The following is a 26,250-nucleotide window of genomic DNA, read 5'->3' on the forward strand; positions in this document are numbered from 1 at the left end:
CCTACAGGTGGGCCACCGCCGCCTGAAGGACCTGTCTACCTAGGCTGGCATCTGCCGAAGCGTAGGTATGCACTTGATAGTGTTTGGTAAACGTGTGCAGACTCGACCAGGTAGCCGCCTGGCACACTTGCTGAGCCGTAGCCTGATGCCGCAATGCCCAGGACGCACCCACGGCTCTGGTAGAATGGGCCTTCAGTCCAGATGGAATCGGAAGCCCAGCAGAACGGTATGTGTGAAGAATTGGTTCCTTGATCCACCGCGCCAGGGTGGATTTGGAAGCTTGCGATCCCTTATGCTGACCAGCGACTAGGACAAAGAGCGCATCAGAACGGCGTAGAGACGCCGTGCGAGAAATGTAAATCCTGAGTGCTCTCACCAGGTCCAACAGATGTAAACCCTTTTCAAATTGGTGAACTGGATGCGGACACAAAGATGGCAAAGTGATATCCTGATTGAGATGAAAGGAAGAAACCACCTTGGGAGAAAACTCTGGAATTGGACGCAGTACTACCTTGTCTTGGTGAAACACCAGGAAGGGAGATTTGCAAGATAACGCCGCTAGCTCGGACACTCTTCGAAGAGACGTGACCGCCACAAGAAAAACTACCTTTTGTGAAAGCCGAGAAAGGGAAACCTCTTTCAAAGGCTCGAAAGGCGGCTTCTGGAGAGCAATGAGAACCTTGTTCAAATCCCAGGGTTCCAATGGCCGTCTGTAAGGAGGAACGATATGAGAAACTCCTTGGAGAAACGTGCGTACTTTAGAAAGCCGTGCCAAGCGCTTCTGAAAGAATACGGATAGCGCGGAGACTTGACCTTTAAGAGAGCTAAGCGACAAACCTTTTTCCAACCCAGACTGCAGGAAGGAAAGAAAAATTGGCAATGCAAATGGCCAGGGAGAAAACCCTTGAGCCAAGCACCACGCTAAGAATATCTTCCACGTCCTGTGATAGATCTTAGCTGAGGATGGTTTTCTAGCCTGTCTCATTGTGGCAACAACTTCATGAGATAAACCTGAGGCCGCTAGGATCCAGGACTCAATGGCCACACAGTCAGGTTCAGGGCCGCAGAATTCAGATGGAAAAACGGCCCTTGAGACAGCAAATCTGGACGGTCTGGTAGTGTCCACGGTTGGCCTACCGTGAGATGCCACAGATCCGGGTACCACGACCTTCTTGGCCAATCTGGAGCGACGAGTATGGCTCGATGGCAGTCGGACCTGATTTTCCGGAGAACTCTGGGTAACAATGCTAGAGGTGGGAACACATAGGGGAGTCGGAATTGCGACCAATCCTGAACCAAGGCGTCTGCCGCCAGTGCTCGGTGATCGTGAGACCGTGCCATGAAAACTGGGACCTTGTTGTTGTGCCGTGACGCCATCAGATCGACGTCCGGCGTCCCCCAGCGGCAACAGATCTGCTGAAACACGTCCGGGTGAAGGGACCATTCTCCTGCGTCCATGCCCTGGCGACTGAGAAAGTCTGCTTCCCAGTTTTCCACGCCTGGGATGTGAACTGCGGATATGGTGGACGCTCTGCTTTCCACCCACGTCAAAATCCGCTGGACTTCTTGAAAAGCTTGGCGACTGCGTGTTCCCCCTTGGTGGTTGATGTACGCCACCGCCGTGGAATTGTCCGACTGGATCCGAATCTGCTTGCCTTCCAGCCATTGTTGGAAGGCTCGCAGGGCAAGATAGATTGCTCTGATTTCCAGAACATTGATCTGCAGGGTGGACTCTTCCTGAGTCCACGTCCCCTGAGCCCTGTGGTGGAGAAACACCGCTCCCCACCCTGATAGGCTCGCATCCGTCGTGACCACTGCCCAGGACGGGGGAAGGAACGACTTTCCCTGTGACAATGAGGTGGGGAGAAGCCACCAACGCAGAGAGTCCTTGGCAGTCTGAGAGAGGGAGACAGTCCTGTCGAGGGACGTCGATTTCCCATCCCATTGGCGTAGAATGTCCCATTGTAGAGGGCGCAGATGAAACTGCGCGAACGGGACTGCCTCCATTGCTGCTACCATCTTTCCTAGGAAATGCATGAGGCGCCTCAGTGAGTGCGACTGGCTCTGAAGGAGAGATTGCACTCCAGTCCGTAGCGAGCACTGCTTGTCCAGTGGAAGCTTCACTATCGCTGAGAGAGTATGAAACTCCATGCCAAGATAAGTCAGAGATTGGGTCGGGGTTAGATGAGACTTTGGAAAGTTGATAATCCACCCGAAACTCTGGAGAGTGTCTAGTGCCACCTTCAGACTGTGCTGGCATGCCTCTTGAGAGGGTGCCTTTATAAGCAGGTCGTCTAGATACGGGATGACCGAGTGACCCTGCGAGTGCAGAACAGCTACTACTGCTGCCATGACTTTGGTGAAGACCCGGGGGGCTGTTGCCAGACCGAAAGGTAACGCTACGAACTGCAGGTGTTCGTCGTGTATGACGAAGCGTAGGAAACGCTGATGCTCTGGTGCAATCGGCACGTGGAGATACGCATCTTTGATATCTATTGATGCTAGAAAATCTCCTTGAGACATTGAGGCTATGACGGAGCGTAGGGATTCCATCCGGAACCTCCTGACTTTTACGTGTCTGTTGAGCAACTTTAGATCCAGGACGGGTCGATACGATCCGTCCTTTTTTGGGACCACAAACAGATTGGAGTAAAAACCGTGACCTTGTTCCTGAAGAGGGACGGAGGTCACCACTCCTTCCGCCTTTAGAGCGGCCACCGCCTGCAACAGAGCATCGGCTCGGTCTGGTGGTGGAGAAGTTCTGAAGAAACGAGTTGGCGGACGAGAACTGAACTCTATCCTGTACCCGTGAGACAGAATATCCCTCACCCAACGGTCTTTGACGCGTGACAGCCAAATGTCGCCAAAGTGGGAAAGCCTCCCACCGACAGCGGGTGTGGGAATCGGAGACTGCAAGTCAGGAGGACGCCGTCTTGGCAACGGTTCCTCCGGCTGTCCTTTTTGGGCGTGACTGAGACCTCCAAGAATCTGAGCGTCTCTGGTCTTTTTGAGTCTTTTTTGACGAGGCGAATTGGGACCTGCCCGGTCCTCGAAAGGACCGATAACCAGACTGACCCTTCCTCTGTTGGGGTTTGTTTTGTCTGTGTTGCGGTAAGGATGAGTCCTTACCCTTGGAGTGTTTGATGATTTCATCCAAACGCTCTCCAAACAATCGGTCACGAGAAAAAGGCAAATTGGTTAAGCACTTCTTGGAATGAGAATCTGCTTTCCAATGTCTTAACCACAGGGCCCTACGCAAAACAACGGAGTTGGCTGACGCCACTGCCGTGCGGCTTGTAGCGTCAAGAACAGCATTAATCGCGTACGACGCGAATGCCGCCATTTGCGAGGTCAATGGTGCTACCTGCGGGGCAAATGCACGTGTGACTGAGTCGACTTGCGCAAGCCCGGCTGAGATAGCTTGGAGTGCCCATACGGCCGCAAAAGATGGCGCTAACGACGCTCCAATCGCTTCATAGATGGATTTCAGCCAGAGCTCCATCTGCCTGTCAGTGGCATCTTTAAGTGCCGCTCCATCTTCAACTGCAACCAAGGATCTAGCTGCAAGCCTGGAAATTGGAGGATCCACTTTTGGACACTGGGTCCAACCCTTGACCACCTCAGGGGGAAAAGGATAGCGTGTATCTTTAAGCCGTTTAGAAAAACGCCTTTCAGGATAAGCGTGGGGTTTCTGGATTGCGTCTCTAAAGTCAGCGTGGTCCAGAAAAGTGCTTAATGTACGCTTAGGGTATCTGAAATGGATTCTCTCGTGCTGCGAAGCTGACTCCTCTACAAGAGGAGCTGGTGGGGAAATATTTAACATCTTATTGATGTTAAATATAAGATCATTAACTATGGCGTCACCATCTGGTGTATCTAGATTGAGAGCGGTCCCAGGATCAGAATCCTGATCAGTTACGTCCGCCTCATCACCCATAGATTCATCTCGCTGGGATCCTGACCATTGAGATGAATGTGAAGGCCCGTCATAGCGAGCCCGCTTAGGCTGCCCGGGGCCATCGTCCGAGTCAGAGTCTTCACCCTGAGGTGTATGTGCCCGTCCCGGAGCTTGGAGGTAATTCAGCTGAGGTGGACCAGGGGGCAATGATTGCACAGTGTCCGTGGCCTGAAGTACAGGCCTAGCTCGCAATGTGTCAAGAATTTGTGACATAGTGAGAGACATTCTGTCAGCAAAAGCTGCAAACTCAGTTCCTGTCACCTGGACAACATTCACAGGTGGTACACCCTGGGTCACGTCCAGCAGAGGTCCCGACTGTGTAAGCGCCGCAGGGGCCGAGCACTGCACACAATGGGGGTCCGTGGAGCCTGCCGGTAGAAAAGTCCCACATGCGGTGCAGGAAGCATATAATGTCTGTGCCTTGGCACCCTTGCGTTTTACGGACGACATGCTGCTGGCTCTCTGCAATGTGAGAGAGTCTATAGCCAAAGGGCGACCAGCGCTATGCAATACAAAGTATTTGTAGAAACAAAATACTAAGAATACTACTGGCACAAGAGGGGGTGAGCCCTGAGGGCTGCTTACCGCCCGCTGAATAGCGGGTAAGAGGCGCGGAATTCCTTGTCTGGGTCTCCCCGGCTCCCCTCTGCAGCTCAGCGTGTCAGCAGGAATGGCTGCCGGCGTCTGTGGAGAGGGGCGGTCCGTGGGAGTTCCTAAACAAAAGTGCGGGAAACAGTGTCCCCTCTGTGCCGATTGTGAGGGCTGGAGTATGTAAAAACGACTCCAGCCCTCGGCGCTGATGCACTGACCAGCGTCCCGCCCCTCTCCTGACTGGCAGGTCTGGGGGCGGGAACGAACGGAAGCAGGCCGCAAAAGCCGGGGACTCGAGTTATCAGCGCGGCCGCCGTAAAAGCGCGGCCCGCGCTGAAGTCCCCGGCGCACCACAAGTGCCAGCCGCGCCGCAGTCCCAGCGGCCGGCGCGACCGATTCCCAGAAGTGTGCCTGCTTCAGCGAAGCTGAATGAGGCCATGGCACAAGCGCCGCAGCGCTGATGTCCCCGGCGCACTACAACACCCAGCATGCTGCGGTGTGAGCGCCAAATGCACGGGGACACAGAGTACCTTGAGGAAGCAGGGCCATGTCCCTGATGTACTCCGCTCCATCCAGCATCTTCTCCAGGGGCTGTAGATGGAGCACGGTCTCAGTGCCTGGAGACCAGTAAATCCCACTTCACCCAGAGCCCTGTAAAAAGGGATGGGGAAGGAATCAGCATGTGGGCTCCTGCCGCCGTACCCGCAATGGGTACCTCAACCTTACAAACACCTCCGACATACAGTGGGGTGAGAAGGGAGCATGCTGGGAGCCCTGTATGGGCCCTCTTTTCTTCCATCCGACATAGTCAGCAGCTGCTGCTGACTAAAAACAATGGAGCTATGCGTGCGTGTCTGACCTCCTGCGCACAAAGCTAAAACTGAGGAATCCGTACTCCTACGGGAGGGTGTATAGCCAGAAGGGGAGGGGCCTTACACTTTTAAGTGTAGTTCTTTGTGCGGCCTCCAGAGGCAGTAGCTATACACCCACTGTCTGGGTCTCCCAATTAGGAGCGAAAAAGAAATTAACAGTACAACGCAGTGTTCCAAGAAAGACGTTACAGAACTGTAATTACATAGCGATCCTCTTTAGACCACCAATTAAAAATGATTGGAAGCAAAATCTACCTTTTGTGCACTGTATAATTTTCCATCTGTTGTTGTTAAAGAGATTTCTTGTCCTCTGTAATCAATGCGTTTCACCTGTGTCAGAGACAACACAAGCATGATATGCAGCAGATTGTCACAAGAACATGTCCAAATGTATGGCTAATGCTTACTGTGCTCATTAATTGTACATTACAAAGATTCATCAGCTCACAAACAAATCTTTTCTTTTATTTGACTTAATATACCCAAATTTATAATTGGTGCTGCCAAACTGAATCCATCAGCACTGGATTACTTGGAGAAGCAACACTTGACCTTCCCAGCTTCTTCCCTAGTACACAGAAAAGCGATGTTCACAAGGTGTTTAATGTGGATTTTGGAGAATGGTCTACAAAAAATTTAAACAAAAAACTACAATACTTAAAAAGAGTGGTGTAAAACTGTACAGTATTCTAGCCGTCCTAGTCCAGTATCCAATCCCATCCTTACATGGACCCAAGCAGTCTTTAATTCTGCACCAGACATTTTGGTATTTCTTGCACTTACTAGACATCATGAGCTTATAACCTCGCGGTGCAATATGCGTTTTTATTATGCCCAGTTAGGCCTAGGATGTCAAAACGTCAACCTCACATGATGTCACCACAACGCGCATTCTAGTAAGTGCCTGCCCTGGATTCGGCCACTATGGAGGACAGAATTGGTTGCAGGACCAGGGCAGACAGAAGCTTGTCGCTCAACTTTAGGACTAAACAAATCGATGACGTATTCAGAAGATGTGTAATCAATACAAGTCGGGTGGGTGTTCCACATGCAACTCCCTTGCCTGCTCACATAATGGCCATGTGTAAGCAATATACGAAGTGGAACACAGCAGCCACCTGCTACTGGGTACTGAGCCTGATCTCCTACTCTGGAATTTATTTTCAGTGGAGAAGAGGGGACAAACAACTTAACTAGAAACAGTTTTGCAAAAAGAATAATATTCTTTACACTTACAGGTGACTTCAATTGAATATGTAGTCCTTCTGCCATTTTGTCAGTGATTGTTGAATAACCGGAAGTTAACATTGTGTGATCTCCAGCAAACTGAGCAAAGAATTCATTGTGATCCCAAGAACGAGCCGATACCTAAAAGGCAGTAAACAAAAAAACAAAAAAAAACAAAAAAAAAGAAAAAAAAAGTCTTATTCTTTAACAAACATATGTATATAGGGCGCTAAAAGAGAAATATCTGAACACTGAATAGAAACCGCACATATATGGCCAGCCGAACCCTACGATGTAGTCTTCCCTCTACACACTGTACTGGGCCTAGGACATAGCTGCATCAGTCATATTGCATAATAAAATTCCAACAAAACGTGAAATAATAAAGCGTTATTAACAAACGCAGATATTTTCGGCAAAAATGCATGGATAAATACTGCATTCGGGCTAAACACCATATTTATGTCCCATTGCAGATACTTGCATTATGTAGATTACTTCCACAGGCATATTCTAGGTTGCTGAGGTGAAACTGTAAAACTTTTTCCTCCAGTCCTTTAAACTGAATTCCAGATTCTTGAAGAAAAGTCTTGTAGATCTCCTGTATCTTATCTGTAAAAACATGAGTACAGTCATTACAAGATTAATATCAGTATCCTCACATATACAGGTTATTAATTCTCCAAGAGAAGTATATTCACAGCAAAGATAGCAAGAAAATCGAGATGCAGAAGATTAAAAGGTGTAAAGAGGAAGTGTAAGCGGCCATAAGTTTGGAATTACAAATATCAACTAATTCCATTAGTTCCCAATAAAAGCAGATACCACCCAAAAGCATGCTCAGAGTTCACAGCACTCCCTCACTGATATCCGTAGCTCCCAGGGCCCTAAAGGCATGATCTCTGCTCTCTATACACATCTCGTGTTGGTTCTTCCTCCATGCCAGTGGAAGTGAGAAGGAGATCCCCAAATTGTCTGTGGTTCTTTCATATCTTATGGGCTCACGAGCAATTAACTATAAGCTTTATATTACATATCAAACCTACAGTACCTATCTGATTCCTGTTCATCTACACAAGATGTGCAAGGACCCCTTCTTCAGAATGCCATCGTTGCCATTCTCTAAATGTCTGTCTACTTTAGACAAATGATATATAGTCTTGTGCACCATCCACCCCCCATCATCCAATATCCTCTTTTGGGTGCTGTCCTCTCTATTGTGAATCCATATATTGTGTAAACCTAAACTGACATTGTTTGGGATGGGTTGTTAAGCCAAGAACAAAAGCAACATCATACTCAATTTATTCTCAGGGAAACCTTGTACTTAGCCATCTCCATTGGATGGCTGACAGAACCACATCCCTTGCTAACACTACTATTTCATATGAAAAAGCTATCCTTCAGTTTGGGGCCTGTCCAGCTACATTTCAAAAGGTCTGGGGTCTTTGGGTGGATAGTCTCCTAACCCGTGAAAAGAAGGGAATTTTGTTACTTACCGTAAATTCCTTTTCTTCTAGCTCTTATTGGGAGACCCAGACGATTGGGTGTATAGCTACTGCCTCCGGAGGCCACACAAAGCATTACACTAAAAAGTGTAAGGCCCCTCCCCTTCTGGCTATACACCCCCAGTGGGATCACTGGCTCACCAGTTTTAGTGCAAAAGCAAGAAGGAGGAAAGCCAATAACTTGGTTAAACAAATTCACTCCGAGTAACATCGGAGAACTGAAAAACCGTTCAACATGAACAACATGTGTACCCGAAAAAAACCCAAAAATCCCGAAGGACAACAGGGCGGGTGCTGGGTCTCCCAATAAGAGCTAGAAGAAAAGGAATTTACGGTAAGTAACAAAATTCCCTTCTTCTTCGGCGCTCTATTGGGAGACCCAGACGATTGGGACGTCCAAAAGCTGTCCCTGGGTGGGTAAAGAAATACCTCATGTTAGAGCTGCAAGACAGCCCTCCCCTATATGGAGGCAACTGCCGCCTGCAGGACTCTTCTACCTAGGCTGGCGTCCGCCGAAGCATAGGTATGCACCTGATAATGTTTGGTGAAAGTGTGCAGACTCGACCAGGTAGCTGCCTGGCACACCTGTTGAGCCGTAGCCTGGTGTCGTAATGCCCAGGATGCACCCACGGCTCTGGTAGAATGGGCCTTCAGCCCTGATGGAACCGGAAGCCCAGCAGAACGGTAGGCTTCAAGAATTGGTTCTTTGATCCATCGAGCCAGGGTGGCCTTAGAAGCCTGCGACCCTTTGCGCTTACCAGCGACAAGGACAAAGAGTGCATCCGAACGGCGCAAGGGCGCCGTGCGGGAAATGTAGATTCTGAGTGCTCTCACCAGATCTAACAAATGTAAATCCTTCTCATACCGATGAACTGCATGAGGATAAAACGAAGGCAAAGAGATATCCTGATTAAGATGAAAAGAGGATACCACCTTCGGGAGAAACTCCTGAATGGGGCGCAGCACTACCTTGTCCTGGTGGAAGACCAGGAAAGGAGCCTTGGATGACAGCGCTGCTAGCTCAGACACTCTCCGAAGAGATGTGATCGCTACCAGAAAAGCCACTTTCTGTGATAGTCTAGAAAGTGAAACCTCCCTCAGAGGCTCGAAGGGCGGCTTCTGGAGGGCAACTAGTACCCTGTTCAGATCCCATGGATCTAACGGCCGCTTGTACGGGGGTACAATATGACAAACCCCCTGCAGGAACGTGCGCACCTTAGGAAGTCGTGCTAGACGCTTTTGAAAAAAAGACGGATAGCGCCGAGACTTGCCCTTTAAGGGAGCCGAGCGACAAACCTTTTTCTAACCCAGATTGCAGGAAAGAAAAAAAGGTAGGCAATGCAAAAGGCCAGGGAGACACTCCCTGAGCAGAGCACCAGGATAAGAATATCCTCCACGTTCTGTGGTAGATCTTAGCGGACGTGGGCTTCCTAGCCTGTCTCATGGTGGCAACGACCCCTTGGGATAATCCTGAAGACCCTAGGATCCAGGACTCAATGGCCACACAGTCAGGTTCAGGGCCACAGAATTCCGATGGAAAAACGGCCCTTGGGACAGTAAGTCTGGTCGGTCTGGTAGTGCCGACGGTTGGCCGACCGTGAGATGCCACAGATCCGGATACCACGCCCTCCTTGGCCAGTCTGGGGCGACGAGTATGACGCGGCTGCAGTCGGATCTGATCTTGCGTAGCACTCTGGGCAAGAGTGCCAGAGGTGGAAACACATAAGGGAGCCGGAACTGCGACCAATCTTGCACTAAGGCGTCTACCGCCAGAGTTCTGTGATCGCGAGACCGTGCTATGAAGGTTGGGACCTTGTTGTTGTGCCTGGACGCCATTAGGTCGACGTCCGGCCTTCCCCAGCAGCTACAGATTTCCTGAAACACGTCCGGGCGAAGGGACCATTCCCCTGCGTCCATGCCCTGGCGGCTGAGGAAGTCTGCTTCCCAGTTTTCTACGCCGGGGATGTGAACTGCGGATACGGTGGAGGCCGTGGCTTCAACCCACGTCAGAATCCGCCGGACTTCCTGGAAGGCTTGCCGACTGCGTGTCCCTCCTTGGTGATTGATGTATGCCACCGCTGTGGAGTTGTCCGACTGAATTCGGATCTGCTTTCCTTCCAGCCACTGCTGGAAGGCTAGTAGGGCAAGATACACTGCTCTGATTTCCAGAACATGGATCTGAAGGGTGGACTCCTGCTGAGTCCACGTACCCTGAGCCCTGTGGTGGAGAAAAAACTGCTCCCCACCCTGACAGACTCGCGCCTGTCGTGACTACCGCCCAAGACGGTGGTAGGAAGGATCTTCCCTGTGATAATGAGGTGGGAAGAAGCCACCATTGCAGAGAGTCCTTCTGTGAAAAGGAGACTTTCCTGTTCAGGGATGTTGACTTCCCGTCCCATTGGCGGAGAATGTCCCAATAAGAGGACGCAGATGAAACTGCGCAAACGGAACCGCCTCCATCATCTTCCCGAGGAAGTGCATGAGGCGTCTTAAGGAGTGCGACTGACCTTGACGGAGAGTCTGCACCCCAGTCTGTAGTGACCGCTGCTTGTCCAGCGGAAGCTTCACTATCGCTGAGAGAGTATGAAACTCCATACCAAGAGACGTTAGTGATTGGGTCGGTGACAGGTTTGACTTTGAGAAGTCGATGATCCACCCGAACGTCTGGAGAGTCTCCAGCGCAACATTCAGGCTGAATTGGCATGCCTCTTGAGAGGGTGCCTTGACAAGTAGATCGTCCAAGTAAGGGATCACAGAGTGTCCCTGTGAGTGCAAGACTGCTACCACTGCCGCCATGACCTTGGTGAACACCCGTGGGGTTGTCGCCAGACCGAATGGCAGAGCTACGAACTGAAGATGGTCGTCTCCCATCACGAAACGTAGAAAACATTGGTGCTCTGTAGCAATCGGCACGTGGAGATAAGCATCTTTGATGTCTATTGATGCTAGGAAATATCCTTGAGACATTGAGGCAATGACGGAGCGGAGGGTTTCATCCGGAACCGCCTGGCCTCCACGTGCTTGTTGAGCAGTTTTAGGTCCAGAACGGAACGGAAAGAGCCATCCTTTTTTGGCACCACAACCAGATTGGAGGAAAACCGTGTCTTGTTCCTGAAGAGGAACAGGGATTACCACTCCTTCTGCCTGCAGAAGAGCATCGGCTCGGTGGGGAGGTGGGGACGTTCTGAAGAATCGAGTCGGAGGACGAGAACAGAACTCTGTCCTGTGCACGTGGGCACAATGTCCCTCACCCACCGGTCTGTGACCTGTGGCAGCTAAATGTCGCCAAAGGCGAGCGAGTCTGCCATCAACCGCGGATGCGGAGAGATGAGAGAGCTGAGAGTCATGAGGAGACCGCCTTGGTAGCGGTTCCTCCGGCTGCCTTCCTTGGGCGTGATTGAGCCCCCGGAAACTGAGCCCCTCTGAGGATTTTCAGCTCTTTTGGACGAGGACAATTGGGACCTGCCCGAGCTTGGGAAGGACCGAAACCTCGACTGTCCTTCCAGGACAGCATTAATAGGGTAAGTCGCAATGCAGACATTGCGAGGATACGGACGCCCCTGCGGCACAAATGTACATATGCTCAAGACCAGCTGTGCAAGGACAGCTGAAAAGCTTAGGGTGCCCATACGGCTGTAAATGCCGGAGCAACCGACACGCCGATAGCCTCATAGACAGATTTCAACCACAGTCTATCTGTCTGGCATCTTTAAGTGAAGTCCCATCTCCACTGCAACTATAGCTCTAGCCGCAAGCCTGGAGATTGGAGAATCCACCTTTGGACCCTGGGTCCCGCGCTTGACCACGTCAGGGGGAAAAGGATAACGTGTATCCTTAATACGTTTGGGGAAAACGCTTATCTGGTAAGCGTGGTGTTCCTGGACTGCTTCTCTGAAGTCAGCGTGGCCAGAAAAAAACTCAAAATACGTTTGAGCTACTGAAATGGGACTTCTCCTGCTGTGAAGCTGACTCTTCCGCTGGGGGAGCTGAGGGAGAAAGATCCAACATTCCATTGATGGACGCTATAGGATCATTCTTATGGCGTCACCATCCGGTGTATCCGGATTGAGAGCGTTGTCAGGATCAAAGTCCTGATGAGCTACGTCTGCCTCATCATACAGAGAGCCTCCTGGGACCCCCCCCGGGGAACCGATTTTATTCCCAATGAGGGTGGCCAGGGAGCAATGATTTGCCCATGGCCTGTCCGGACTGCAAGTCTCTATCCCAATGCAACTCCATCCCTGTCCTTGGACAGGGTTGACAGGTGGTTCCTTTGGCCACGTCTAGTAGAGACCCCGGCTGACCAAGTGCTCCAGGGGAGCATTGCACACAATGGGGTTCAGTGCCGTGGAACAGTGTCACATGCAGTAAAAACAGCATCGAAAGCCTGTGTTGCTTATATGCTGCTGCCGACTAGCCATCTAAGACATAGAGCCAAGAATGGCGACCGTACAATGCAATGTATAACATACAAGCATAAAGTACAAATGAACACTGCAGCACATGCAATACAAGCAGCATAGAAAGCCTGTGCCTTGGCACCCCTGCTTTTCTGCTGCTGTAGACTAGCCATCTAGGGGAATATAGGCCAGAATATCGACCATACAGTGCAATGTATAGCATACAAGCATAAGTACAAATGAACACTGCAACCCCTGCAATACAAGCAGCATAGAAAAAACCTGTGCCTCAGCACCCCTGCTTTTCTGCTGCTGTAGTCTAGTCATTCTAGGCGAAAATAGCCCAGACTAGCGACCGTACAGTGCAGTGTATAGCATACAAGCATAAATACACATGAACACTTCAGTACCTGCAATACAAGCAGCATAGAAAGCCTGTGCCTTAGCACCCCCGCTTTCCTGCTGCTGATGTGTCGCCATCTAAGAGGGCATATAGCCAAAAATAGCGACCTATGCAGTATAAGCATAAAAATACAAATGGACAACTGCGGTATTTAGTGGGGTCAGCACTTCAGGTGCCGCTTACCGCTCGCCTATAAGCGGGTGTGTGGTCGCCCTAGTCCTGTGCCTGGTTGCCCAGAGTCCGATCTCTCAGCTCGGACTGCAGGAATGGCTGCCGGCGTCCTTCTCCAGCTCGTGTGAGTAGGGGCGGGCCGTGGGCGTGCCCCCAAGTCAGAGCGGGAAACCGGCGTCCCACAGTGTCCAGTGAGAGGGCTGGAGCATGTAAATAAGGCTCCAGCCCTCGGCGCTGCTGATTGACAGGGTGGGGGCGGGAACGAAGCGGAGCTAGGCCGCAAAAGCCGGGGACTGGATTTATAAGCGCCGCCGCCGTAAAAGCGCGGTCGGCGCTAAGTCCCCGGCGCACTACAAGTCCCAGCCGCGCCGCCGCTCCCGGAGCGTCCGGCGCGGTAGTTCCCCATACATAAAGTCACTCAGCTAGGCTGCAGTGACTGTAACCCTTTACTGTCCCCGGCGCACTAGCACACCCAGCAAGTCTGGAGTGTGCTGTGCCTGTGTGTACGGGGACACAGAGTACCTGAATGGTGCAGGGCCATGTCCCTGAACGGTACCCAGCTCCGTATCCAGCAGGTTCAATGGGTCTGTGGATGGAGCCCGGCCTCAGGGCTTTGGGGCCGGTAAGATCCCACTTCCTCAGAGCCCCTCAGGGGGATGTGGAAGGAAAACAGCATGTGGGCTCCAGCCGCCGTACCAGCAATAGGTACCTCAACCTTACAAACCACAAGCGGGGTGAGAAGGGAGCATGCTGGGGGCCCTATATGGGCCCTCTTTTCTTCCATCCGATATAGTCAGCAGCTACTGCTGACTAAACAGTGGAGCTATGCGTGGATGTCTGACCTCCTTCGCACAAAGCAGAAAACTGGTGAGCCAGTGATCCCACTGGGGGTGTATAGCCAGAAGGGGAGGGGCCTTACACTTTTTAGTGTAATGCTTTGTGTGGCCTCCGGAGGCAGTAGCTATACACCCAATCGTCTGGGTCTCCCAATAGAGCGCCGAAGAAAAAAATAATTCTTCTTGATATGTTCCTTCTTTGTTATATGTGTTCTGTATTCCCCTTCCCTCATCCAAGCCTGAATTATTGTGAACCTTATATTCACCGATAATCAGTCCTGGCATTTTAATTCTCCTTGGAGTGCTTTATACTTTTCTGCTTCATGTATATTATCCTAGTCTGGAATAAAAGGACTTGTGTTTTGTATATGTAACCACTAGATTTCCTACCCATCTGGTTATAGTTCATTGCGTTCTTCTGCTTTGCGGCATATTAAAGCACCACTCCAGAGTTTTGGTTTATTTCTTCAGTGCTGGAGTTGTGTTTTTAACTTCAGGTCTCTGGCTTCGGTCTTATATTTGCCCTTCGGCATTTTCACCTATTTTGGCATCACACTCATAGATTTATTGAGTTGTGACCTCTGGCTCACTCCATGAAAAACTGGTCAAACTACAGAAGCAGCACTGACAACAGTAGATGTCAAAAGGTGAGTATAAGACTAGGGGCAGAGGACTTTTATTAGAAGCACCACTCCAGCGTGAAATTTAAAAAAAAAAAAAAAAAAACGCCACTGGAGTGGTGCTTTAAAACAAATAAAAACAAAAAACACGTGCTCTGAGAATGTGTATGTGGGATACCTCCAAGTGGGGCATCTTGATGCTGACTCTTATCTTTCCTCCATTCTGAAACAACATCCAGTATGGCATTAAAATGAAAATCCATGCGTTTGTCTATAGCAGAGTCAGTTAATCTTCCTCCTTCCTGAATCAAATCACACTTTTCCCGAAGTTTCCTCATTTTAATTCCAGTCTATTATAAAAATATAAAAAAAAGTTGGAAGAAAAAAAAAAGAACAGATAGTAAAAAGTAGCACAACGGTAAAGGTTAAATCAATATCAAAGTTCTGTTTGTCCATTATGGTTGGTTAATGAATAAAAAGTACTTAAAAGGGAAAAAAAACAAAATAAAAGACCTTCGGGGAGAAAGAAAAAGAGAGAAGGCAACAAAAATTGTTAGGTGTAGGTTTACGATTTGTTATTCTAAAGTGTAAAAAAGAAAAATAACTGTACATTTCAAAGTTCTTCAATAGAACACTGAAAAGGAAGCATTGTAAAGTCCGCTCCAACAGTTTAATTACACATGAACACTGCTTCTTTTAGACAATGATATATTTGGTGAGTTTTGCCAAAGGAAGACACTCCAGGAAATGCTGGCAGGTTTATTTCTGAAGCATCTATTTCTAGCACTTCATTAGTGTATGTTTGTTTTTGTGGTGACATATACACACACCAATATTATAAATATATAAATATCTCTATATATAATTGCCTTATTCTGTCTGTCTGTCTTGCTCCAAAATTGTGTCCTTACGGTGACAAACAGCAGATTGGCCGCTCGCCTCGCCTCGGCTCCGCCCCCCACACGGATTGGCCTCTCGCCCCGGCCCCCTGCATGCATTGGCAACTCGGCCACGCCCCGCCCCCCTCACGCATTGCACACTCACTCTGGCCCCGCCCCCTGCACGCATTCCTCGAAACGACACTGAGCCCCGACCCCCAGGTGAGTTCTGTACCCCCGGGAGCCCACATCATCGTACGCCGCCATGAGTGCTGTACCCCCGGGAGCCCACATCAGCGTACGCCGCCAACCCAGCCGACACATACCCTCGCATTGCTGGGGTTGCCGCCGTACGCTGGTGTGGGCTCCCGTGCGAGCGGGGGGCGGGGTACGCTGGTAACCATGTAATATTGTGTAGCATGGTTACCAGCGTACACCGGCTCCCAGGTGAGCGCATCAAGGTCCTGCAGCGGCGGAACACACACATAAGAACAGACACACACACACACACACACACACACACATCAGATCGCATCCACACACTCACATCATCCCGTGATATCGCTTGCTTCTCGGTGGTGATACTGTGCGTGCAGTGACCTTCCAGGACCTGCCGGAGGATCACATGGCCAGAAGCATGTGGTATCTCCGGATGTTGCGAGTGTGTGAGCGCGTATGTGCGATATCGTCAGTGTGTGTGTGTGTGTGCGTGTATGCGATCGGATGTGTGCGTGTCGGCAGAAGGCAGAGGAGCACTGCGTGCAGCACAGCTGCTGGGACCGCACACCGGAGGGCACAGGCAGAAGTGGGGTGTGAGTGTATGCGATCAGATGTGTGCGTGCATACTATCTGAAGTGTGACTGTGGAGCACGATGGGGGGTGCACAGCATGAGGGATGGAGCACGATGGGGGGTGCACAGCATGGGGGATGGAGCACGATGGGGGGTGCACAGCATGAGGGATGGAGCACGATGGGGGGTGCACAGCATGGGGGATGGAGCACGATGGGGAGTGCGCAGCATGGGGGATGCAGCACGATGGGGAGTGCGCAGCATGGGGGATGCAGCACGATGGGGAGTGCGCAACATGGAGGATGGAGCACGATGGGGAGTGCGCAACATGGGGGATGGAGCACGATGGGGAGTGCGCAGCATGGGGGATGGAGCACGATGGGGAGTGCGCAGCATGGGGGATGGAGCACGATGGGGAGTGCGCAGCATGGGGGATGGAGCACGATGGGGAGTGCGCAGCATGGGGGATGGAGCACGATGGGGAGTGCGCAGCATGGGGGATGGAGCACGATGGGGAGTGCGCAGCATGGGGGATGGAGCACGATGGGGAGTGCGCAGCATGGGGGATGGAGCACGATGGGGAGTGCGCAGCATGGGGGATGGAGCACGATGGGGAGTGCGCAGCATGGGGGATGGAGCACGATGGGGAGTGCGCAGCATGGGGGATGGAGCACGATGGGGAGTGCGCAGCATGGGGGATGGAGCACGATGGGGAGTGCGGAGCATGGGGGATGGAGCACGATGGGGAGTGCGCAGCATGGGGGATGGAGCACGATGGGGAGTGCGCAGCATGGGGGATGGAGCACGATGGGGAGTGCGCAGCATGGGGGATGGAGCACGATGGGGAGTGCGCAGCATGGGGGATGGAGCACGATGGGGAGTGCGCAGCATAGGGATGGAGCACGATGGGGAGTGCGCAGCATGGGGGATGGAGCACGATGGGGAGTGCGCAGCATGGGGGATGGAGCACGATGGGGAGTGCGCAGCATGGGGGATGGAGCACGATGGGGAGTGCGCAGCATGGGGGATGGAGCACAATGGGGAGTGCGCAGCATGGGGGATGGAGCACAATGGGGAGTGCGCAGCATGGGGGATGGAGCACGATGGGGAGTGCGCAGCATGGGGGATGGAGCACGATGGGGAGTGCGCAGCATGGGGGATGGTGCACGATGGGGAGTGCGCAGCATGGGGGATGGAGCACGATGGGGAGTGCGCAGCATGGGGGATGGAGCACGATGGGGAGTGCGCAGCATGGGGGATGGAGCACAATGGGGAGTGCGCAGCATGGGGGATGGAGCACAATGGGGAGTGCGCAGCATGGGGGATGGAGCACGAAGGGGAGTGCGCAGCATGGGGGATGGAGCACGAAGGGGAGTGCGCAGCATGGGGGATGGAGCACGAAGGGGAGTGCGCAGCATGGGGGATGGAGCACGAAGGGGAGTGCGCAGCATGGGGGATGGAGCACAATGGGGAGTGCGCAGCATGGGGGATGGAGCACAATGGGGAGTGCGCAGCATGGGGGATGGAGCACAATGGGGAGTGCGCAGCATGGGGGATGGAGCACGATGGGGGTGCGCAGCATGGGGGATGGAGCACGATGGGGGGTGCGCAGCATGGGGGATGGAGCACGATGGGGGGTGCGCAGCATGGGGGATGGAGCACGAAGGGGAGTGCGCAGCATGGGGGATGGAGCACGATGGGGGGTGTGCAGCATGGGGGATGGAGCACGATGGGGGGTGCACACCTCCCCCCAAAACACACACACACACAGCCACACACGCACTGCACAACACACCACACACACACTGGGAACCACAAACACCGCCCTACACAGACACCCACACACACACAGACAACACCGCACACACAAATATACACACATGCCGCACAACACACACATTGCACAAAACATACCTCCCACCAAAACACACACACACAACGCTACAGACACACAGCGCTCCACAAACAACGCAACACACACAACGCAACACACAAACAACACCGCTCTCACCCCCTGCCACACCCAGACAACACCCAGAACATGTACAGCGCCCTACACAAACACTTGGTAACTAAACACAACAACATCTATATAATATATATATATATATATATATATATATATATATATATATGTATATTATACATATATATTTAGTGATGTAGCGACCGGCAATGTGTTGTGAATGGCCGGTATGTGGCACAGAGGCGGAGGGCTTCTGCGATCTGAACCTGGAATGTTTCTCTGGGACTTGTAGTTCCATGAGGATTGCAGTATGTATTCAGGGCTGGGTTCATGAGATGGTCAGAGGTGATGGGCGGGACTGACCATCCACATGCCTCCCATACATGGGTGTGTCTAATGGGTTTTAATCATGCTGTGAGTAGGTGGGAGCCATCTTGCTGAAAGCACATGGTCAGGAGATCATGTGCATGCTGAGACAGCAAAGGGCTGTGAGAGTCCAGGGAGTTGCAGAGTCTACTGGGGCTCTGGCCTGACAGCAGGTGCCGTCGAACGGAGCTGGTCCGAGGACCGGGATAGTGAGCCCAGTGAGAGAGAGTCTCCCTGGAGGTCGAGCCTACATAGAAACCTGCAAAGCGACTGACAGGTAACCCTGAGAAAAGAGGATGTGGACACGCTGATACCAGAGAATGAACTGTATGGACACTCGGTGGTTGAAACCGACAGTGAGACATTGTTGTCCTGCGGGGAGAGTGGCTGTGGCCTGTTATACAGCGTGGTTTATGAAGATATAAATCACCTAGATTGTTTAAAGTGACAAAGTGTTCCTGTGTGCCTCAATCCCGCTACCTGACGCATGGTTTCCCACACGTTTGGGGCCCACATTGTCACAACATATACACACACATTAATTATATATATAACCTTTTCCCACATTTCAGGCTTCAAACATAAAGATAAAAAATTTAAATTTTATGGTGAATAATAAACATCAAGTGGTACACAATTGTGAAGGTGAGCGATATTTATTGCTTATTTTAAATTTTTGTAAAAAATAATATAAAAAACCCCTGAAAATTGGGGCGTGCAATATTACTTGGTCCCTTTACTTTCAGTTCACCAAACTCATTCCAGAAGTTCATTGAGGATCTCTGAATGATCCAATGTTGTCCTAAATGACTGATGATGATAAATATAAGCCACCTGTGTGTAATGAAGTCTCCGTTTAAATGCACCTGCTCTGTGAGAGTCTGTGTTCTGTTTAAACCGCAGATAGCATCATGAAAACGAAGGAACACAACAGGCAGGTCCGTGATACTGTTGTGGAGAAGTTTAAAGCCGGATTTGGTTGCAAAAACATTTCCAAAACTTTAAAAACATCCCAAGAAGCACTGTGCAAGTGATCATATTGAAATGGAAGGAGTATCATACCACTGCAAATCTACCAAGACCTGGACGTCCATCAAAAATGTAATGTTAAACAAGGAGAATACTGATCAGAGATGCAGCCAAGAGGCCCATGATCACTCTGGATGAACTGCAGAGATCTACAGCTGAGATGGGTGAGTCTGTCCATAAGACAACAATCAGTCGTACACTGCGCAAATCTGGCCTTTATGGAAGAGTGGCAAGAAGAAAGCCATTTCTCAAAGATATCCATAAAACGTTTTGTTTAAAGTTTGCCACAAGCCACCTAGGAGGCACACCAAACATGTGGAAGAAGGTGCTCTGGTCAGATGAAACCAAAATCGAACTTTTTGGACACAATGCCAAACAATATATTTGGCGTAAAAGCAACACAGCTCATCATCCTGAACACACCATCCCCACTGTCAAACATGGTGGTGGCAGCATCATGGTTTGGGCCTGCTTTGCTTCAGCAGGGACAGGGAAGATGGTTAAAATCGATGGGAAGATGGATGGAGCCAAATACAGGATCATTCTTCAAAAAAAAAAAAAAAAAAAACCTGTTGGAGACTGCAAAAGACCTGAGACTGGGATGGAGATTTGTCCTCCAACAAGACAATGATTCCAAACATAAAGCAAAATCTACAATGCAATGGTTCACAAATAAATGTATCCAGGTGTTAGAATGGCCAAGTCAAAGTCCAGATCTGAATCCAATCGAGAATCTGTAGAAAGAGCTGGAAACTGCTGTTCACAAACGCTCCCCATCCAACCTCACTCAGCTCCAGCTGTTTGCAAAGGAAGAATGGGCAAGAATTTCAGCCTCTCGATGTGCAAAACTGATAGACACATACCGCAAGCGACTTGCAGCTGTAATCGCAGCAAAAAAAGAGAATTTTGTTTACTTACCGTAAATTCTTTTTCTTATAGTTCCGTCTTGGGAGACCCAGACCTTTGGGTGTTTAGCTTCTGCCTCCGGAGGACACACAAAGTACTACACTTAAAAGGGTAGCTCCTCCCTCTGAGCTTATACACCCCCTGGTGAGCCAGTCCCAGCCAGTTTAGTGCAAAAGCTGAAGGAGAATAGCCACCCACAAGTAGAACAGAGCAAGAGCAGGAACAACCGGAAACTCTGTCCACGACAACAGCCGGTGAAAACACGCGGAACAAGGAAATTGCCAACAGGCAACAGGGAGGGTGCTGGGTCTCCCAAGACGGAACTATAAGAAAAAGAATTTACGGTAAGTAAACAAAATTCTCTTTTTCTTTATCGTTCCTTTGGGAGACCCAGACCTTGGGACGTTCCAAAGCAGTCCCTGGGTGGGAAATAAACAGAAAAACTAAGAAGTAGGCAAAACCTAACTTCACAAATGGGCGACCGCCGCCTGAAGGATGTGTCTGCCCAAGCTCGCATCTGCCGAAGCATGAGCATGCACTTGGTAGTGCTTTGAGAAGGTATGCAGGCTAGCCCAAGTGGCAGCCTGACAGACTTGTTGAGCCGTAGCCTGGTGCCTAAAAGCCCAAGAGGCACGACAGCTCTGGACGAGTGTGCTTTGATCCCCGGCGGGGGAGGCGCCTGTGTACTCTGGTAGGCGTCCGAAATGGTCGACCTAATCCAACGGGCTAAGGTCGGCTTAGAAGCAGGGAGGCCCTTGCGCCGACCTGTGGTTAGCACAAAAAGAGAGGTGCACCGCCTAAGCGCAGCGGTGCGAGACACACAGATCCGGAGAGCACGCACCAGATCTAGAGTATGTAGAGCTTTTTCAAAGCGATGAACAGGGGCCGGACAGAAGTAAGGTAAAGTAATGTCCTGGTTAAGGTGGAAGGGAGAGACAACCTTAGGAAGAAAGTCCGGAGTCGGACGGAGAACCACCTTGTCTTGATGAAAGACTAAAAAAGGAGACTCCGAGGAGAGCGCAGCCAAATCAGAGACTCTCCTGAGAGAGGTTATGGCAACCAGAAAGGCCACTTTCTGTGAAAGATTATACAAAGAAACCTCCCTAAGAGGCTCAAAGGGGGGTTTCTGTAAGACCGTGAGCACCAAGTTAAGGTCCCAGGGGTCCAAGGGCCGCCGGTAAGGCGGAATGATGTGAGACGCGCCCTGCATGAAGGTGCGGACCTGAGCCAGCCGAGCGAGACGCCGCTGGAACAGAACTGACAGAGCCGAAACTTGTCCCTTGAGGGAGTTGAGGGACAGTCCTAGCTGCAGACCGGACTGTAGAAAAGACAGAAGAGTCGGCAAGGAGAATGGCCAAGGAGGATGGCCGGTAGACCGACACCAGGACAGGAAAATTTTCCAAGTCCTGTGATAGATCTTAGCGGAGGAAGACTTGCGTGCCCGAGTCATAGTGGAGATGACTTCAGGGGGAATACCAGAAGCCGTCAAAATCCAGGACTCAAGAGCCACGCCGTCAATTTGAGGGCCGCAGAATTCGGGCGGAAAAACGGACCTTGCGAGAGTAGGTCTGGACGGTCCGGGAGATGCCACGGCATCTCTACGGACAGATGGAGCAGGTCCGGATACCAAGCTCACCTGGGCCAGTCCGGTGCAATGAGGATGACTCGACGACCCTCCATTCTGATCTTGCGCAGTACTCTGGGCAAGAGAGCTAGAGGGGGAAACACGTAGGACAGACGAAACTGGGACCAGTCCTGAACCAGAGCGTCCGCGGCGAAGGCCTGAGGATCGTGGGAGCGAGCCACGTAAACAGGAACTTTGTTGTTGTGACGGGATGCCATTAGGTCCACGTCCGGAGTGCCCCATTTGCGGCAGATCGACTGAAATACTGCCGGGTGCAGGGACCACTCGCCACCGTCCACGCTTTGACGACTGAGGTAATCTGCCTCCCAGTTGTCCACGCCTGGGATGTGGACTGCGGATATGGTGGACCTGGAGTCTTCCGCCCATTGAAGGATGCGTTGTACCTCCATCATTGCCAGGCGGCTGCGTGTCCCGCCTTGATGATTGATGTAGGCAACCGCTGTCGCGTTGTCTGACTGGACTCGAATGTGTCTGCCCGCGAGCAGGTGGTGAAATGCTAGGAGAGCTAGAAGCACAGCTCTGGTTTCCAGCACATTGATTGAAAGGGCTGACTCGGACAAAGTCCAAGTGCCCTGTGGTGGAGACATACCGCTCCCCAGCCGGAGAGACTGGCATCCGTGGTGAGAATCACCCAGGACGGGGCCAGAAAGGAGCGCCCTTGGGACAGGGAGAGGGGCCGAAGCCAGCACTGAAGAGAGCTCCTGGTCCGTGGCGACAGAGCCACTAACCTCTGTAAGGAGGAAGGCCGCTTGTCCCAACAGCGGAGAATGTCCAGTTGCAGGGGGGCGCAGATGGAACTGGGCAAAGGGAACAGCCTCCATGGACGCCACCATTTGACCCAGCACCTGCATCAGACGCCTGAGGGTATAACGGCGGGGCCTCAGGAGAGAGCGCACCGCCAACTGGAGTGACAGGTGTTTGTTTAAGGGCAACTTCACAAGTGCCGGCAAAGTCTCGAACTGCATCCCTAGGTACGTGAGACTCTGGGTGAGAGTCAGAGTGGATTTGGGAAGATTGACAAGCCACCCGAATTGGGCTAGAGTGGCGAGAGTGAGCGAGACACTGCGCTGACAGTCTGCGCTGGATGGAGCCTTGACTAGAAGGTCGTGCAGGTAAGGAAGCACTGCCAACCCCTGGAGGTGCAGAACCGCAATCACTGCTGCCATGACCTTGGTGAATACCCGAGGGGCCGTGGCTAACCCGAAGGGGCGAGCCACGAATTGGAAATGATCTTCTCCTATTGCAAAGCGTAGCCAACGCTGGTGTGAAACTGCAATTGGCATGTAGATAGGCATCTCTGATGTCGATGTACGCTAGGAAATCCCCTTGGGTCATTGAGGCAATAACTGATCGCAGAGACTCCATGCGAAAGTGCCGCACCCGAACATGCTTGTTGAGAAGCTTGAGATCCAGGATGGGCTGGAAGGTACCATCCTTTTTGGGAACTAGGAAGAGGTTTGAGTAAAAACCTCTGAACCGTTCCCGGGCGGGAACTGGTACAATTACTCCGTTGGCCTGCAAGGCTGCCACGGCCTGTGATTAGGCGGCGGCCTTGGAGCAGGGGGGAGTTGAGAGAAAAAAATCTGTTTGGCGGGCTGGAAGAGAATTCTATCCTGTAGCCGTGAGAGATGATCTCCCTCACCCACTGATCGGAGACTTGTTGAAACCAAGCGTCGCCAAAGTGGGAGAGCCTGCCACCGACTAAGGACGTTGCTAGAGCGGGCAGAGAGTCACGAGGAGGCTGCCTTAGTGGCAGGACCTCCTGCGGTCTTCTCTGGACGCGCTTTTGTGCGCCAGTTGGATTTCTGGTCCTTAGCTGAGTTAGCGGACGAGGCGGAGGGCTTTGAGGACGACCAGTTGGAGGAACGAAAGGAGCGAAACCTCGACATTCCTACCCTGGGCAGGTTTCCTGGTCTTGGTTTGTGGCATGGAAGTACTCTTCCCGCCAGTAGCTTCTTTAATAATTTCATCCAGCTGTTCACCGAACAGCCGGGAACCAGCAAAGGGGAGCCCAGCAAGGTACTTCTTGGAAGAAGCATCTGCCTTCTACTCTCGAAGCCACAAGATCCTGCGGATAACGAGGGAATTAGCCGAAGCCACCGGAGTGCGGTGAGCAGCCTCTAGCATTGCAGACATGGCATAAGATGAAAAAGCTGAAGCCTGAGAAGTTAAGGCAACCATCTCGGGCATAGATTCCCTGGTGAGAGAACACATCTCCTCTAGAGAAGCAGAGATGGCTTTGAGAGCCCACACTGCTGCAAAAGTTGGGGAAAACGCGGCCCGCGCCGCTTCATACACGGATTTGGCCAGAAGGTCAATCTGACGGTCAGTGGCATCCCTAAGGGAAGTGCCATCAGCCACCGACACAACGGTCCGGGCTGAGAGCCTAGACACCGGAGGGTCTACCTTTGGGGAGTTAGCCCACTCCTTGACCACCTCAGGTGGAAAGGGAAAACGGTCATCAGAACCACGCTTTAGGAAGCGTTTGTCAGGACAGGCCCTGGGTTTGGTCACAGCGGTCTGAAAACTGGAGTGGTTAAAGAACACACTCTTTACTCTCTTAGGCGAGGTAAACTGGTGCTTTTTTGCCAGAGAGGGTTGCTCCTCTGATACTGGCGGATTGAGATCCAGTACAGAATTAATGGAAGCAATCAAGTCACTAAGTTCTGAGTCACCCTCGGAAAGATCAATGGGGCACATGGAGTTAGCCTCCGAGCCCCCTGTAAAGGCATCCTCCTCATCCTGCGAGTCAGCTCTTGAATCAGAACCGCGGGATGAGAAGGGAGGGGAAACCCTGCGGCGCCTCTTAGGAGGACGGGGTCTGTGCCCTGATGATGAATCCTCTGTGAGCTCCGGTGGACGGAGGTCAGATGATAGGGATCCTAAAGGACCCTTAGCAAGAGCATTAGAGGCACCCTGTAAAGGGGGCTGATGCATATTCATCAAAGTCCTGGACAGAAGTCCCATGGACTCAGCAAATGACTGTGAGATAGACCTAGAAAAGGACTGTACCCAGGCCGGGGGTTCAGCCACAGGTGCAGAAGCAGCCTGAGAGACCACTGGGGGTGAGACTCCAGGCTGTGGCACCGCCAAGTTAGAGCAGACATCACAATGTGGATAGGTGCTCGGTTCAGGCAGCAGGAGCTTACATGCAGCGCATACAGTATAAAGCTTTGGAGCCTTGCTCCTCGTGTGAGACATGCTGCTGGAGTGGGGACAACTTCTACAAGAGAATGAACCCCAGGGAGTATATACAGAGGTCCACAGCCAGAGACCGGCTGTGGCTTACCAGACCGCTGGAAGCGGTGTTGTGTGCCCTCCAGATCCCGAAGCCCGGACCCCCAATGCACAGCACCTCAGCAGGGATGCAGAGTGCAGGATGGCCCAGCGCAGAGTGAACGCTGTCCAAGAAAATGGCCGCCGGAGCGAAGAGAGGGGGCGGGACAGGGGGCGTCCCTGTAGGAAGGCGGGATCTGGAGGACCATAGAGACCTGTAGGGGAGGAGTCAGTCACAAGCAGTGGGGAGTGTCCCTCCCCTGTGCAGGACGGCCGCCGGGAGGAGCCGTGCCTGTCCCTCTGCATGAGTGACATGCGAGGGCAGGTTACAGAAACTAGGCCTCCGGCGAAGCCGGGGCCTAAATTTAAGCAGCGAGGCCGACGCGCAGGCACCATCGGTGCGGTTTCGGGCGAAAGCCAGAGAACCCGCCGGAAATGCCAAAAACAAGTACAGCAAACACACTCTCCCCATACAATAAAGGACAAAGACCCCCAACATATGAACGTCTCAGGTACTTAGCTGCTGAGACGCAGGGCCAGGTCCCTGGGGATGAGTGCTGAGGTCCAGCAGAGTCCTGAAGGGGCTGTGGACGGAGACCGGTCTCCTGCCAGGCATGAAGACCGCGCTGGCTCCCTCTTCAATCCAGAGCCCAGGAGGGATGGTGAAGGAGCACGGCATGTAAGGCTCCAGCCTTGGAAATCAACCTTACAACACCGCCGACACAGTGGGGTGAGAAGGGACATGCCGGGAGTCCAGACGTGGACCCGTATTTCTTCAATCTCTTTCCAAAAAGCAAAAAATCATAT

General features: G+C 51.8%; 1 protein-coding gene across 1 annotated transcript in view; it reads right to left on the bottom strand.

The window, feature by feature from the left end:
• The window catches only part of KDM1B (lysine demethylase 1B), a 118,221-nt gene that overhangs the window by 23,618 nt on the left and 68,353 nt on the right, over positions 1-26,250 (bottom strand). The window contains exons 12-15 of the mRNA XM_075314705.1: positions 14,765-14,936; positions 7,133-7,260; positions 6,658-6,789; positions 5,677-5,751 (exon numbers count right to left, since the gene is read on the bottom strand). Coding sequence (XP_075170820.1) covers positions 5,677-5,751; positions 6,658-6,789; positions 7,133-7,260; positions 14,765-14,936 — 507 coding nt within the window. The remainder of the gene's footprint in view (positions 1-5,676; positions 5,752-6,657; positions 6,790-7,132; positions 7,261-14,764; positions 14,937-26,250) is intronic.

The sequence above is a fragment of the Anomaloglossus baeobatrachus genome, chromosome 6 (genome assembly GCF_048569485.1).
Source record: "Anomaloglossus baeobatrachus isolate aAnoBae1 chromosome 6, aAnoBae1.hap1, whole genome shotgun sequence".
NCBI lineage: Eukaryota > Metazoa > Chordata > Amphibia > Anura > Aromobatidae > Anomaloglossus > Anomaloglossus baeobatrachus.